This window comes from Bombus fervidus, chromosome 7 (genome assembly GCF_041682495.2).
Source record: "Bombus fervidus isolate BK054 chromosome 7, iyBomFerv1, whole genome shotgun sequence".
Classification (NCBI taxonomy): Eukaryota; Metazoa; Arthropoda; class Insecta; order Hymenoptera; family Apidae; genus Bombus; species Bombus fervidus.
This window is the reverse complement of record NC_091523.1, coordinates 1,239,735-1,256,386: the sequence shown is the minus strand read 5'-3', so window position 1 is coordinate 1,256,386 and position 16,652 is coordinate 1,239,735. Positions and strand designations below refer to the sequence as shown.

At 39.1% G+C, this 16,652-nt stretch overlaps 1 protein-coding gene across 8 annotated transcripts in view; it reads right to left on the bottom strand.

The window, feature by feature from the left end:
* Window positions 1-16,652, bottom strand: part of Rbp6 (RNA-binding protein 6) — a 765,794-nt gene that overhangs the window by 305,340 nt on the left and 443,802 nt on the right. For 7 of the 8 annotated variants that reach the window (XM_072007202.1, XM_072007200.1, XM_072007204.1 and 4 more), the window contains exon 4: window positions 1,006-1,090. In XM_072007202.1, the coding sequence (XP_071863303.1) occupies window positions 1,006-1,090 (85 nt within the window). Of the gene's footprint in view, window positions 1-1,005; window positions 1,091-11,821; window positions 11,826-16,652 lie in introns of those variants that run through there. The other variant, XM_072007208.1, reaches the window with a different exon arrangement.

Here is a 16,652-nt window from a genome sequence, read left to right as displayed (position 1 = left end):
ATAATTTTACTTGATTAGTTTATAAAATCTAATTTAATTTAATCACGTCAGTTGCAGTCTTTCATAATTTAGCACGCAAAATTTAAAACTAAGAATTACTTCTAAATCAAACATACATTCACAGAAATAAAATATAATAATCATCTAATTCGTATTTTCCTAAATGTGGCTTTGTAGTACCTGACAACTATCCTTTCATATTTCATGAGTTTTCAATAAGATATCAATTAAATTTGCTTGCTAAATATATACATTTTCCACCTAGCGTCTCCGCGTTCTCTGGAACGTAGTTCCAATAACCAATCAATTTCTTGCGCCATCAGACGGAGACAAATGCCGACCGCAGGAATCCAGACACGGGCAATATTTATCTATCAGCGCGATCAATTAACCCAGTCCGTACTGTATCAATTATCTTGATCAAGAACTCGACGATAGTTAATTGCTTTCGCGACACACATTCGATCGCGACGCTCTCGTGCAAACCGATTTTTTTCATGTCTTCGTGTAACGAATAATCGATGCGTCTTCGTTTGACCAACCGTGTCTCTCGTGCTGACTCTCATTACCTTTTTTTATGTCTCACAACATCGCGAATGGATGCCAATGACCGTAAGTGGTCATTACGTACGGTGAACTAACGATCCTGTAATTAGTGCGTTATGGAATGCCACCACGAAAACGTGGCCAGCTTCTTCCTACAACGATTTCCCTGCCTTCGATAATTACCGTGTTGCTATGTGAAACGCGATTGATTCTTAATTTTACATGATGAAAATCCGAAAAGATCGTAATTGGTATTTGGAATTAGATACTTTATACATAAATGAAGTGGAGGTAGAAATAACAGTCGCGCATGCTTTGTAAGGAAAATTCTCGAATGTGGAGAATATTGGACATTTATTATTGTTTGCATTGCTGTTTGCATTTATGAATTGAGGTGAAATTATGATTTTAATAAATAATATATTTAAAATATTGATATAAATTTGCTAAGATACTTACTTTTTTGCCGTCTAACTCGTGATTACCCTGTGCCAGCACTTTGTCTACACTCGCGGGATCTGCGAACGTGATGAATCCAAAGCCTCTGTAATACAAAACGAAGCATACATAAATAACACTAGAAGGAACAGTGGAAGCTTCAAACAATTTACCGAAGTTAACTACTACACGAGTTAAAACTTGTGGATTATCTTTACACGCATCAAATAACTTTTCAAGTTTCGAATAAGTCTCAAAATCCGTACAAAGATCAACCTCGCTTAATCATCAAGTTCTCATGTTTAAACATCTTTGCTACTATGCCCCTATACTTCATAACTTGCGTCGCCTTGCTTTACATTAAATTCCCGATGCTTTCGAGGTAACTCAATGCTACATATGCGTTTTGCTAACATAAATTGTGTGGTACGTGTTAATCGAATGAATAGTTTATATATTAAATTACTTTATTTTAAAAGATGATGTAATGAATAAATTTGTGTTTTCTGAATTAGGTTCGAAGAAAATGGAGAGGAATTAAAAATTAAACATTCATTACTCGTGATCGATATTTTCCAAAGAAGTTAGAGGACATTTGTCGGGATGCAGGAAAAATCCAGCAAAATAAAGCACAGCCAAGGAAATAAGATAGTAAAGACTTTTTATTTGTGTCAAATCATTTTATGAATTTGTGTCGCTTAACTATCCAATTCCGCTGTGCCCTAACTCACCTCACTTTCAAATATTAATTAAAATATTAATACCAACGTCGCACCTGACAGTGGTTGTCGCAAAACAATTCGAAGTTCGCGATTAATTCGCATTCTCAAATTATTCCAAATTGTTCCACGAAACGACTCTTTTTCCATAGCGACCACGCGACATGCATATAACACGGTGCGAAGATTTAAAGTGATCGCGGGAAGGTGAAACGAGGGACGAAGTCGAGCATTCGAGTGAAACAAATATTGGCCGGCGTCCGGCGTCATAAATTTTACGCGGGACACAGTGTACATACAGATATATTAAAAGATAGTTTACCGAGGAGGACGTAGGAGCCGCGAGAAGGGTGGCAGGGGGTGGCCGCCGATCTGGAGTGGTTTGTACGGGGTTGGAGAAGCCGGTACATACGGCACGATAGCGCGGCGTGCGACCGGACGCAAAGCGGTTTGCATTTTTCATGCTAGGGCTGGCTGCGCAGTTATTGAAAATATTTACATGTTATTTATGGGCCACACATGCTTCAAGAACCGAATGCGCCAATTCCTCCGACTCGTCTCGCCGCGTTTCTCTAACCTCAGAACGTGTTTTTCTGCTTCAAGAATAGAAAGTTTGGCCGATCAGTAAAATGGGATAGCGTTGTTTGCAACACAGTACTATTTATTAGGTGCTATGTTTCATTTGTCCTCGTCCTTTTTTCTGAAGGTGTGGAATTTTGAGTGGGCGCGAGAAAAGTTTCCTGAATATATTCTACTTTGAAAAATTAGCGCACGATATATTTAGGTGCTGAGGGGTGAACTCTAGAATTTCTGGTTCTGGAAACCAAAGAAATTGCTCGGAGTTTTGTATTACTTTTTTTCAGCGCCCTTTAAACGTATTCTAGAGATTTATTTAATTTTTAAAGAATATTCTTCGATGAGGTTTCTTGTTTGTTTTTTCTTATTCTTATTTCTTATCCTTATTTTTTCTATATTCTTATTCTAATTTAAAAGCAATATAAGTGATTTGTAAGTTTTATTCGTATTTATTAATTTTGGTCTGCAATACCGTAACTTGCGCTTTTAATGTTTAGCCTGTAAACGATATATTCTACAACAAGAGGTTAAAAACATTTCATACTTTTTGAAAGCTAAAAGTCCTCCGTTTTCTTCTTGCGAAGAACAATCTCCCATGCTATGCCTGACGTGAATTCACATCGTCTCAAAGATTCTATGAAACGTTTCATGCGATTCTTTCTTTTTTCTCTTGAACCCTTCGCGAAGGGAACCGCGAATACTCGAGCGGATTGAATTTTTGATGGATCCAACCCCTTATTTCAGTTCCGCCGTTGGCGAGCTTCTTCGTCAGCGGTTGGCCGACTTTTCGTGCATGGAACGAGCAATGGAATCGCACGTGTGTATACCTCGAGCACGCGATACACGAAACACTTGAAACGGGCGAAGTGCTGCCTCCGTGGAGTCGGTGTCGCGCGAACTTCCACTATTTTTGTACCTCGTTTATGGGGATTTACGAGTTACAGGCTGTAGTATGGTGGATTGCCGAAATTGCCAGATTCTCCGGGTTGTTTGCGGAATCGAATGTCACGCTCAAGCGGTTGCCCGGCACAACTTGATTTACGCAGACTGTTTGAAAGGCGGATAACGTTTTCGATTCGATGTCGAGTCTAGAATCGCGATATAGCTACTATTATTGTTCTTTATTCTGAATTGTGATTAATTGGAAATCCTTGTTACATCGAAATAAAGGGATTACGGAACAGGAGTATTCAAGTTCCTGTCAAGTAAATCAACGTCGGTATATCTTTTAATTAGAATTGTAAGCATTTGTTTGTTGTGAGTAGAAGCGAATGGAAGCCACGGGGAAAATTGTATGCGTCAATACGAGTGAATCTTTTGATTATATTACTGAATTAGAGCTACAATCCTTGTTTTATAAATTAGCACCAATCCCATAAAACAATTGCAACACTGAGTGATATTTCATTGGTGGAAATGTGATTTGTTGCCCAGGAAGATCTTTATTCGAAATCCAAATACACTGATGAAATCTGTTGACGCACTAAAAAGATTGTTTAAGCAAACGTTCCTCCATCAAAATTTCCGCGTGTGTACACACTGTAGCCGAACTGGCTTTCATATTCAAGTGTTTACTTAGACTCATACCGCATACACATATATCTCTACTATTCAATTGCAACACGACAGCTTTATAGCTTCTATGGAGTCCTCCTTATAATAACAATACGTGCCCGTATACCTGTCACCCCTATCAAGCAATAAATCTATTAGTGGTAATAAAGTAAATGTGAGTAGAAAGAGTAGAATTTATAGTCAAGTACAGCTGACGTATCATTCGCACGTTTTAATAGATGTAGATTTGTGAAAAATTAAATTTATAGCTTTAAAGGTAGAAAATAAAATAGAATAAAATATTGTAATCGTAGTGTATATTATAAATAGTTGTACATTTTTGATTATAATAAAATAAATTTGATATAGAAATTATTAAAAATTATTAAATGCCAGAGATTGCAGCATAATTACGTTCAGCTGAAATTGCTGATCTCAATTTACACGGCTTTGTACCACGAGCTGTATGCAGAAATTATTAATTTGATTTATTTAGAACGATACTCTTTTCATGCTTGATAAATTCCTGGTATAAAATTGAATGACCTGCTGATTACAATATCTCTGGTGATAAAATAGCAACTTTGAAGTATGGAAAATTTGATACGAGGGTTTCACATAATTGTCGAAATTAATTACATTTTGCCGGCAATACAACCGTTATCATTTAAAATAACTAAATGCTCATTATATTATACGTGTATTAAATACGTCGTAAATAATTTAACAGCCATTTAACAAAGCAATAACAGGGAATAACATAAATTTACACAAATACCACTCAAAGTTCTCAAAGTTCGAGACTAAAACCAAAATCCATAAAGCATAACTTTGATCGTAATAAAAAGAAACATCCTTTCACCAATTATATATAGAACGATGCATTTTTCAAATTTAATTCTGCTTTTCACACTGCAACTATCATATAAATAATGTTAAGTTGTACACATATCTATTTTTTATAAACTTATATCAATATTGATATGATATTACAATATCAACATCATATTAAACGTCATTTTATGTTACTAGAAAATCTCTTTTCCTCGGAGTCGCTGATAATTTACCTGACTGGCCTTACTTTAATTATTAAAAAACATAAGTCAGCCATCATTAATGAGTAAAGAACAAATATGCTCACAGAAACTGCTGCTGCGACATAAAATGATAGATAATGGTATCTTAGTAACAATCATTTCGATTCGAAATAAGATGAAATTAATGCGAAGTGTTCATCTGCGCTCCGCTTTGTATTTAAAGGTTTAATTATTACAAAATTGTCTATAACCAGGCAGAACCGAGAGATTCGCAGTCACCGCATTACTTCACGAAAATCGTCGGTATCAGTATGATTCACCATCGTCCCGGAAGAACCTCGGAACGTCGTATTACCTGCCGAAATGGAATAAACCCATCCACGTTCGCGATTTCGCTGACGACTTATCCGCCTATGGTTACGTGTGCCCCAGCACGTGTATGTACGCGGTACAGAATTTTGAAAATTCTCGCTCGACCGCGGCATGGCGCGTGTGGAAACAACAATCGTGGCAAACGAACGCCGGCTGAATCGGCAGTCGTCCAATCAACATTAAAACACCAAACAGTGCGATACCGAATACCGAGGGAAAAACACTGACCGCCCAACATCGACGACAGCATGCATTTACATGCGTTTTCAACCCTGTCCTCTTGCCCCGCCGTTACCCGGCCCGCGTTTTACGACTTCGTGTTTACGACGATGCGCGCCGCGGAAATCACCAGTATAGCCCATGCCCGCGATATCACGCGAAACATTCATCGATCTCGTAATTTGATATGCGCCGCATCTGTTCCTCGTAGAATTCTAAAGTGACAATACGCGACGGAATACGTTTCAACGTGTTATACCCTCGCGCACCGTCAGATGAGATCGTATGCTAAGAGGATTTCAGATTCCGTATAGAGTCATCCTGAACGTTCGGCTGTGCTTCCTTAGCGTAACCATGCAGGGCTAGAGATGGAGATTATGAAATAGATCTGTAACATGATTTGTTCCGTTTGATCCGTTTCTTGTGGCGCACTCGATGTAAAACGGTTTTTAATATTACAGTGTTTTAATTGGACACTTAAGTTGGAACTGATTTATGAAGGTTTTGGTCGTAGATTTGGGAAAATTGATAGTTAGTGAAAAATATATCAGTGTCGCTTCGTTTTGACCTTACTTAATGTCAAAGACTTAGATATGAAAGAAAGAAGACCATCGAGGAACAATTTAAAAATCACACAATCGAAGAAGGAAACTTTTATGAGAATTCGTGTGAAGCACGTATATAGAAAAGTAGATATTATATAAAAATTGATTATCAATATTATAACATAGCTTTAAAACAAAAGAAAGTACTCTGTCAATTCCACAACTTAACTTTCCCATTAACATCAGAGAACTAATTCCACAAACAAATTACTTCACAAAGTCGTCACTGAAAAAAAGGTCACTTTGGACTATTAGTTGCTATGTACAAAAAAAAAAAAAAAAATCGAGATTTCCGTTAGTGGCTGGGATAAAGGAGGGACGCAGATCCAGCGAGCGGCATGGCCCACCACTTGTCACTCGACCATTGTACGTGAATAATCTATAAAAGGCTGAGTAGAAGGATGGCGGCTGACGTGTCCCTTGTCTACTTGAGCACGGCTTCTACGATCCTTCGCTTTTCTACTCGTCTAGCTTGCGGGGCTTCCCCGCCTTAACCACCCTTCGCTGCTTTACTTCCCCCCTTTTTCGAGGCAAACCAACCACGGAAGAGTGTCACGCCGGGCTGACGCGGTGCATTTGTTTGTCATACCCTCTCTACCGCGCGGAAGAGAGCTCTCGTTATATAAGACCAGCCGAGACGAATGGGGCGGAAAAGAATCCGCGGTGAAATCAGATGAAGCCGCGTTTATCCGAATGCTAACGTCTCGCATCCGAGGATGTACCATCTCCGAGGGACGATGATTAAGAGGCACAGCGATACCCAGAATGATACGGGCCATTTTTGGTGGCAAAATTACACGTGGGAAACATTGTGAATCGAAAACGATAAACGAAGAATAGAGTTGCTTCGAACGTACAATTGACACAGATAATCTATGTAACGAATTTATGGATTATCTATCGGTTGAGCTTTTTAATACGCCAGCTGCGGAAATATCTTTTTCCTCCGGTAATTTATGTGTAAGTAGACTTTCGCGATTGCGAAGGAACCGCAGGGATGACGAGAACAAAGTTATGCTAAGGTTAAAGTGGTACTTTATTTGGACTCGTCAGGGGTTGACCTCAAATGTTACGAGGGCGGCTGGGATAATGTCTATCAAAGTGAAAGCGGAGAGTTTAGCGGCGATGTCGTTGCTTTAAGATGGGCCGCGTAATGTTCTACTTTGTTCAAAGGTTACAGGTCTTTCTTTCAGAAGTTGAAATTTGAAAAAAAGAAGCGATTAATTTTGAGATTTTAATCCTTGCTTTAGAAAAAAATAGGATATTGCAAATTTATTCTAATTATGTCTTTACAGCTGCAACATATATATATGAACGTTTTGTGTTTGCTTGAAAAGACGAATATTTGTTTATAAATGAGGCAATGGAAGGTTTTTAATAGATATGTTTTTATGTGCAGGTAAAAGACAATTTAACCGTAACATGTATAAATTTATGATCGATAGAATCTTAATTTGATCAATTTAAAGGAGGCAGACGGCGATGTTACCTGTGTTACAGCGAAGAAAATGAACGACAAGTACAGCGTACTACGATAGAAGGATAACGTCATAATAAATCTGCAGCGTAATCTTTACGCTGAGATAATGAGATTTTTTATCACCTTTAGTCGAATGGAGTCTTTGTCACAGATAACGAGCTCTGAAGCGGCAGGAAAAATTATAGGCTAAGAAAAGGAATTTTACTTTAAGTTCACTAAATGTGAATGGAAAGAATCTTCATCCCCCTCGCGAAGGGATGGTTATGTAGACACTTTTTAATCTTCAAGTACTCATCGCAGACTTTGATGCAGACATTATTAAAACAAAGACAGTTTCCTCTTTTCGTTCTACCTTCAACGTTTACTTCCTTTCACATTATCTTCACTCCGCTAAGTAGAAAAATGTAAATGTAAATTAGCAATAAAATATTATTCGTTCGAATAATTGTCCTCGGATATGTAACTATGTAACTATATAAACAATATTTTCTGGTTCGTAATAAACACTGAATTTCGAACAGGACCAAAGCGAAATTTCTACTTTTTGCTACAATGTGAAGATACTGCACATGACCTTAATTCCGAAGCGAAAGAAACTGACCTCAAATCCTTATTGGTGTTCTCGCACTGCTATTTGTACCTATAGTACTTCTTTCAGAGCGAGATTAGTTTCAGAATGGGAATTACTGAAACTTCTGAACGGAACATTCGGCCCAAGATTCAGTGGAACGTCGAACTCTGAATTAATAGAGAATCCTTGAATCATGCCAAGCACGAATTTGTTACCTGCCAGTTCTTAAAACTTAAAATCTTAGATTGCTTTGTTATTGGAGCCGAAAATATAAGCTTTCAATGATGTGTAGTACTTCAACGACATGCTTCACTCGATTTTGATCTACAACGAACGAACGATTATTAGAAAATTTTATTTTGGAATCATTGTCTAAAACGGTAGTTCACCAAACTGTTCCTAAAATATTCAAATACTTTCTCCGAAATGACACTTAACACCTGTAGTTAGATGTACCTCTTATATAAATTGTAAATTTAAAATATTCATTTCATTTATTTTTTAATTCAATCGATCGCCCATTGTTAAGTAGGCTTATGTTTTTATTTTGACCACGTTGAAGAAATACTGACGCACAAAGAGCGTCGTGAGCAGGAAGAGTTTGAATCACTGACGAGTTATCAGCGATGTAAAATCTTTTTACATAAAATATAGAAATTTCTACGAATTTTGATAATTACGGACCAAATATAATCTTTCAACTACAAGTCCCAAAACCACATAACAGCAGCATAGACCAAATAATCCTCAACAATTAACTCAACACCACCGCACGAATCTCTTATCGTCAACCTAATATCAATTTGAAATTTACGCCGGAATCTGGAATGGTAAAAACAAAGCACTAAACTATGAAAGGTAACTATCCGACAGAAAGCATGCAACGTCGTCTTGTGGCAAAAGGCAATGGTAGAGCTCGGGCACCGAGGGAATTTACCGCAACGAACGGGTATAGAGTATATCATGCACGTTGTGAACGAACACGACTGGATAGGTAACAGAAGGGTGGTGGGTGGTTGGAAAGAGGGAGGGTAAGAGAAAGGAGGCAAGTGTATTAGGTGTATTTATGTAGGCGGTTTCATTGCGCGCGAAGTTACTGTAAGTACCGGCAGTTACTTAACTCGACAGTTTCTACTATTGCAGTAACAGTGGCGATGGTAGCGGCAACGACGGTGGCAGCCATATACCTATTCGTGGAGAGCTACCTTCCTTGCCTTGAAACTGAAGCTAGTTATGGATGTAGTCAGAGGTGGAAGTAACTTCGCGTAGCTTCTACCGACACGATTCAAGAAACCATCTCCTTTTCCACCTTCCTTCCAACCTCAAGAACGCACTCTCTTCTTCTGATTCTCTCTCTTTCTCTCTCTCTCTTTCTCTCTTTCCCTCTGCTTTAACCCGTTGCTTCGTTGCTCAACTATATGGTAACTGCTCTTTAACCAACCGCCTTAATCCGCTTTTCTCTTTCCAAGGCGAAGACAATCACCCACTCCGTACCAGCCAGTTCTTCGATCTCCCGTTTTTCGTCGATCCTTTCCGTCCCACTCAACCTTTCTTTCTCGCTCCTATTTTCGATTTACCGTCTGGATTTCCTCGCCTCGTGGACTATTTCGCCCCGGTATCTACCAGATTTTCGACGCCTGCTAAGTGGCCACGCCAACCGTTCGCTCAGACGTGATACATTTTTGTGAGAATCGTGTATTGTACATGGTGAATGGCGAAGATAATTGGAAGGAGGCTTGAGGTGAGTGTAGAGAGTTAAGAAAGATACAGTTATGTGTTAATTGCGTGGAATTCGTTCCTTAATTAAAAGTCCTTTGTCTTTCTTGGTTTGCCCTTAACGAAAGCCCGTGGCATCGTTATCAGCGAATTAAAATTTTAATTAAACCCTCTTTGCTAATTCCACTAACAAGAATCGAACATTGAATCAGATCCTTGTAACGTTTCTTAAAACAAGGAAAAAGGTATAGAACTGTATGGTTATATGTTTCTAAGACCTCTTACTACAATGTAATTCTAAAAATTTTTTCAAAATAATTAACTGATAAAAGTGACTGCAATAAAAAGAGACTGTAACTCCGACATAAAGATCTTATTGCCAATTGCAATGCAACAACGACAGTTTGCAGCGCATACATGATTTCTCATCGCGCAGATAACAAGCAGCGCTAGGAACGTAAGCCCGCTAGAAGCAATACAAAACGGTGGCTATTATCGGCCCGGCATTTTGAATCAAATTACAAAAATTCGCAAGACCGCGTAATAACGCTCGACACAGCGTCGAGCTAGCATCTTTTTTATAAACTGTTTCTACTTTTTTCTCCATTCGGAAACCCCTTCCTGCTCGGCGTTCTCTTTCCTGCTTCTGTCTTGCTCGTTTTAATGACCGGCTGAATATTTATAAAGTCGACATCGTCTAGGTGGTCGGTAGCAAGCCCGTGAAAGCCACCGCGTCCCATGGAGTTTCATTGTAATTGCCCTGTTCTTCTTGACTTTTCCTTGAAACGGGATCCCGTTGAATTGCATTATGCAAATCGCAATCTCTCTAAGTCACCTCGTCCGTCCGCTGCAGGCGAACAGAGCCACGCGGAACCGAGTGGAAGAAAAAAAGAAAAAGGGGCCGGTCAATTTCAGCCGGAAAAACGACCAGAGAAATCTGGCTGATCCGTTTCTACCGATTCTTAGCAAGCGATAACAACTTCGTTACCTCGACGCTCTAACGACAAAATTATGGTCCGCATGCATAATCATCGCTCGCGAAATATCCCCATTTTCTCGAAATTTCATTCAACGTGTAATTAATCTCTAGCTACGAAAGACACTCGGGGAGAATGAATGAACTTATTCTTGAAGAGGATTGGTTAAAACTATGAAGAACGGTGGTTGGTTATCTGTAGATAAGCAAGAGGTGACGACGTTTGAAATTAGGCGGATTGTTTGGAACGTTGGTGAAAAGTGTATCAGTCTCCAGCGAAGAGATGAGAAGTTGAGTTGAAAGTTTGGATAGTGAGAGATGAAGACAGTTTTAAGGATGGCTCTCTTCAGTATTAATTTGAGTAATTTTAGTTTTCGGATTGTATGTATGGATTCATAGGAAATAATTGAATGTGACTATACATATATAATGTTTTAGATAATGTTATATATATACATATATAACTTAAATATATATATAGTTATTCATATATTAGTATATTCATTCAATTATATATAGTTATATATATATATTGTTATTATTGATTGCGTTCCATAACGAATGAATATTCTACGCATATATCTTTAGAAATTCATTTAAAAACACAGTATTGAAAAAGGGAGTACGTATCTGTCTGTCAAAAACGAGTAATTTCCCTTTTTCCAAACCGATTCATGAATTCTGTATAACCGAAGTATTTCAGATCCATCAGGATAAGTAAAACAATTTATATCTTTTCTGATACATTCGTACATCATCCGTATCATGCAATATATTACAAATCCCAATCGTCTATAAAAATCTCGTATAAAAGTCCAAGGAATGTAATTTAAAATTTTCGCTCCATTCTCGGGCAAAGGAGAACGAGGAAGAATTATAAGGGAGGGGAGGCAACTAAGTTACAGCACGGAAAGGATGGAAAGAAACGAAAACGGAAATTCGTAGCATTCGCTCGGAATGATGAGCGGACGTAATTTTCTAATTTCATTACATTTTTAACTCGCGACAACTTTTTCTTGCCGCGGGCGGCGGCCAAGCGGAAGGGGCAGGGGGACAGGGATGAGAGAAGAGGAGAAGAGAGGGATGCGCGCAGGATAGCACGAGCAAGGATATGAATATTCATCGGGCATTTAGGCCGCGACGTAACTCAATTAGCGGCGGAATAATTGTCCGCTGTCCGACACAGAGTACAGAACGAGCTGCTACGCGGAGAAATCCAATCTGGCCTCTCTCTTTCGCCAGCTATATTCCGCCCTCTTCCTCTCTTCTCTATCTGATTTGCCGGCAAACTTCTTGAGCTGGCGAATCTCAAATATGATTTACGAAAAACTCCATAGGAGGCTTGCGAACCGACCGTACCATTAAATATCATCTCTATCAGAAAAATATGCTTATCGATTGCTTCGATAAGGATTGTAACATTTATTGATTCATAAAAATCTGAATTTGTAGAATTTACAATTAAAATATTTAGCTTTGTAAATGACTGTTATAACTAATTTGCAAATATTCGGCCTTAAAAATATATCCCTTGATTAATTCGTAATAATTTGATGTTTTAAATATAGTCATTAGAAAGCTATTAAAATCTATTATGTTAAACAAACAACTAAAAAATGAATACTTGTGTTTATTTAAATTCCAATTCTGCGAATATATAAATATATTAGTGAACGTAATAATGTTCGTCAATTCTTTAATAGGTGAAAATTTATCTAATTTTAAGACTGCTAATTGCTCTTATCTATAATTCTGAAAAAAATAAGGGTGCGTGAACAATGATTTATAATCGAACGAACTGAAGAATTTACCTAAAAGACCTAGAATTTAACGATCTATTCTTGATAACAGAAACATAAAAGGAAGAGAGAAAGAGAGAGAGAGAGAGAGAGAGAAAGACGAGAAAGAAGAGTAAAACACAGTAATTTTCCATTGGCTTTTTCGTCGCTTGACTCCCGATAAATAATTTATTCCCGGAATAAAGCATTACAACAATACGTCGTGAGGGTGGAAAATTAATTTCATTCCTGGATTGTCACGCACACACCAACCGTAGTCCAGTCGATCCCTTTCAAGTCTTACCCGTCCTAGTACACCGGAATTCGTTAATATTCATAGCCGCAGGGGATGGTCGGCTCGGATAACGCTTATCTCGCCGCTGAAATAACTCGATAGCCGCGTGATCCTGACTCGGCGCTTTCTCGTATCCTCGCTTCAATATTTTTTCTCCGCGAGACACACCGACGATCGGCAGGATCAAACGTTCTGCGTGCCCCTGTGAACTACCCTATGGCTTGCTGGAAATTCTTCTTTTTTCCATTTTGGGCCCGCTTAGGAGCCGATACCTTTGTATAAAAGGTATAGTTGCTTTGGAAGGCATGACAATTACTTTCAACGAGGAAAATATCCGACCTTCCGTCTCTCGACTCTATAATTTGGCGTCGAAAAATCTGGCCAAAGAATGGTGATTATATGACGTGAACATTGCACAATATCATTCTGAATAATATGTCGAACTACATTCATATTACTTTACTAGAACACATTCATGAGCACGCTATAGATACATTTTTTTACCTAGAATAAGTAAAACGATGTTACGACTCTAATATAAGATGTTTTGAATTAGTAGACAAAGTGATACATATCAGACCAGTACATATTTTTTATATACTGATCTTTCTTTTATTATATTTACCACTCGGTGTGAAATCATAGTCGAATACATTATTATCAATTTTATTAGTCTACCAAAAGAAAATTAAGAAAATATTCCCAGCCGATTCTGAAATCGCGAGATGAAACAAAGTATAAGATCCCAAGGATCTATTCGAACACAGAGATTACCGTGAGAGGCGTAAAGAGAAAGGGAAAGAGAAAAAACCGGCGGATGACCACCTGTTGATGCGCTGTTGAATATTCGTTGTGCGTCTTGTACGAGTGATTGTTGTAAATTTTTCGTATATCTTCGCTGAATGCTTTACAGTTTCCTGCATCGTCTCGACACGTAGATTTCCTGGACGCGAGACGACGATGGAAATCGCGAACAGAAGTCGAGGAAAATTATGAAACTCGACAAACGGCTACGTCTGGATCGTTTTCGCTCGTATGTCGCGAAGGATCGCAATTTGATTCTCGTACGCGGACGCTCGAGTGGAAGCGAAGGATTGAGAACGTTCCCAGGAGCACGGTCGAGTGGATGGATCGTTCATTCTATCCTAGCAGTGCCTTTCTTTCCCCCTCTGACTTTTCTGCTTGCGACGCCCTCTTCAAGTCTCGAGCAGACACGAAGTAGCCACTCTTCCGATTCCGCCCCCGCTTCGAATCCAGCTACCCTCCCACGAAGCCACATCACTTTGATCTCGGGCTCCACTCGCGAGAAACGTACCCCGACGTGACAGCGGCTCTTTCGTTCCGTCTTGCTCTCTTGATCCGGCGACACGCCGCTGGTAATGCGAGCTGATTAACGCCATGATTTGAACGTCTCCTTCTTAACGAGGGATTGTTGACGAGTACCGCTACATGCACCGACTTACCGAAGAGAACGGCAATTTTGCTTTCTTTTCTACTGTTTTATTTTGCGGAATGGATTATGTATTGTGGATGATAATAATAATAATCGGTAGTTTATTCCTTCATGGTAGATGCAATGAAAGACTTCTTTCTCTCTGTTAATAGTTAATTTAATATGGATGATACATGCGTAGCGCGCAGTAGCTTAACGCGTAGCTAATACAAACAATGGAACCAGTAGAGAGGAATATTCATGAGTAGATCACAGATACATCGCAAAAAACTTCTGATTCTCGTATGCTATAGCAAATTAAATTAAATATCAGTAAAAAAGGACAGTCTATTATATAATTGTAGCTTACTATGCGAATCATAAAATCAGTAGAAAAAGATGTTCATGGCCAGCTCGATAGTAAATATTTTTACGGAAAGTACAGCATACTATAGTTCCATTATGTAATTCTCAGAATTGCAAAAGTTTCTATCCCGAGTGGTACACAAGATTGAACAAGTGTCATCTTCCTGATTACAAATAGGCAGTTTATCAAAAACCAATATTCCAGTTTCGTGAACATCAAACATTTCTTTCACTTTTACAAATCCAACAAATAAATTTATCGCAAATAAAGAAGAAACGCTATAAAAGGAACACGTTCATTCTTAAAACATATTCATAATAAGCCTTCAAAAATTACACTCATCTCATTTTCTACAACATATTTAGCCTCGAAGTAGCATTTCAATATTTCATGCGCCGCCTTCAAAGATTATGTCACTATAATCCTAGTGATTCGATATAATTACCGAAAGAAGTCTACAAATATTGTAACCCCCTTCGTTTCCCTATATTGGTCAGCACCATCTTCTTCAGACGACTAATAGGTGAACGCGGAACCAGTTCGAGATCGTCGGCGACTTTTTTTTATTCGAAACTCTCGACTATTCCGCTGATAAAAAGAATTGATAATGGGGCTGGAACCGAAGAGGAAGGACACGAAGATCCGTAGCGATGCGCGCGTTTGAGATGGGGGAAAGACCCGAGAAGAATACGAGACACGAAGGAGAGACAGGGTGAAAGAAGAACAAAAAAAAAAGAAGGCGGAGAGAAAAGAGAAGAAGCTGCAGGACGGTGCAAGAGAATCACTTGACGCAGGAGAGCGAGACGTCTGGTGCTTGCATCCGGGGAAATGGAAGGGTAGGCTCTGGCTTCCGCCTGTCTGTTACCATAGCGACCTCGGCCGCCCTTTGGCTGAGCAAAAGGGCCACAGGCGGTAAATCTCTTGTACGTACAATAATCCTACATTGCTGCGGCTTGCCGTTTTGCAATCCAACTTTGCATTCTGCCTTGACCCCTTCGATGTGTCGTGTCGCGTCGCTGCTGTTCCGTCTTCACTCGTCTATAGAGTAAGGTGTTCGTTGTATGTAGATGGTCTTCTCTGATATGCTTTCACAATAAAGGTTTGAATCGAATTCGATGAAGATGGAAATTTATGAAGGAAATAGTTTTTCGAAAAGGAAGAATTATTTTCAACTTTTTAACGTATTCATTACCGAAATTTACGGAGACTACCACAAGTTGTGTAGCTTTTAGTAATTTTATACAATATGTTTTTATGAAAGTCCACAATGTGAACGTACTCTTTTTATAGTGAGTCACAGCTAATAGTGCGTGTTCTTGGTTACTAACTGTAAAACGGTAAAACTGGTGTGTCACAAACAGGTGTACAAATACGTTACTTCCTACACAGATTATACGTCATATAACGCCATCGAATCCAAAATGTCACTTCATTCTATATATGTATCTATAAATCATTTTCTCGACAATTCTTTCCTCTCATCTTAAACTCCCAAACAACCCAACATGATTATAAAACTCAAAAAAACGTAACCAAGTAATTCCATTCATTGAACCAAACCTTAATTCATGGAACGTTTAGACGTGGTCCCTTTCGGTCTAGCTCGTCCCAGTTTCCGATGGCAGAAGCGATTCGGAAACGAGGCATCGGCGTTTTAGTCGGGCCATAAGTGTCGGCAACCTAATTCCCCCAGGGAGGTTACGCTGTCCTAACCAGCTCGAGGTCGGTGTTCCACAGCACTTACGCGACCGGTGGAAAATCGTGCAGGCAGTCCCGGATGCCAGGAATGCAATTTTCAGATTCTCGAACGCGCAAGTGCTCCGCGTCCGCTCACGGGGCAGGCCGGCGCATAAATGCTCGCATAGATTCGGATAAGGACCGCGCATTCTGTCACCGGAAACGTGGGACGGCGGAACTGTAGCAAACTCTCGCGAGAGCTACGAGCTGCATTAGTGCATACTTGGGAGCGCG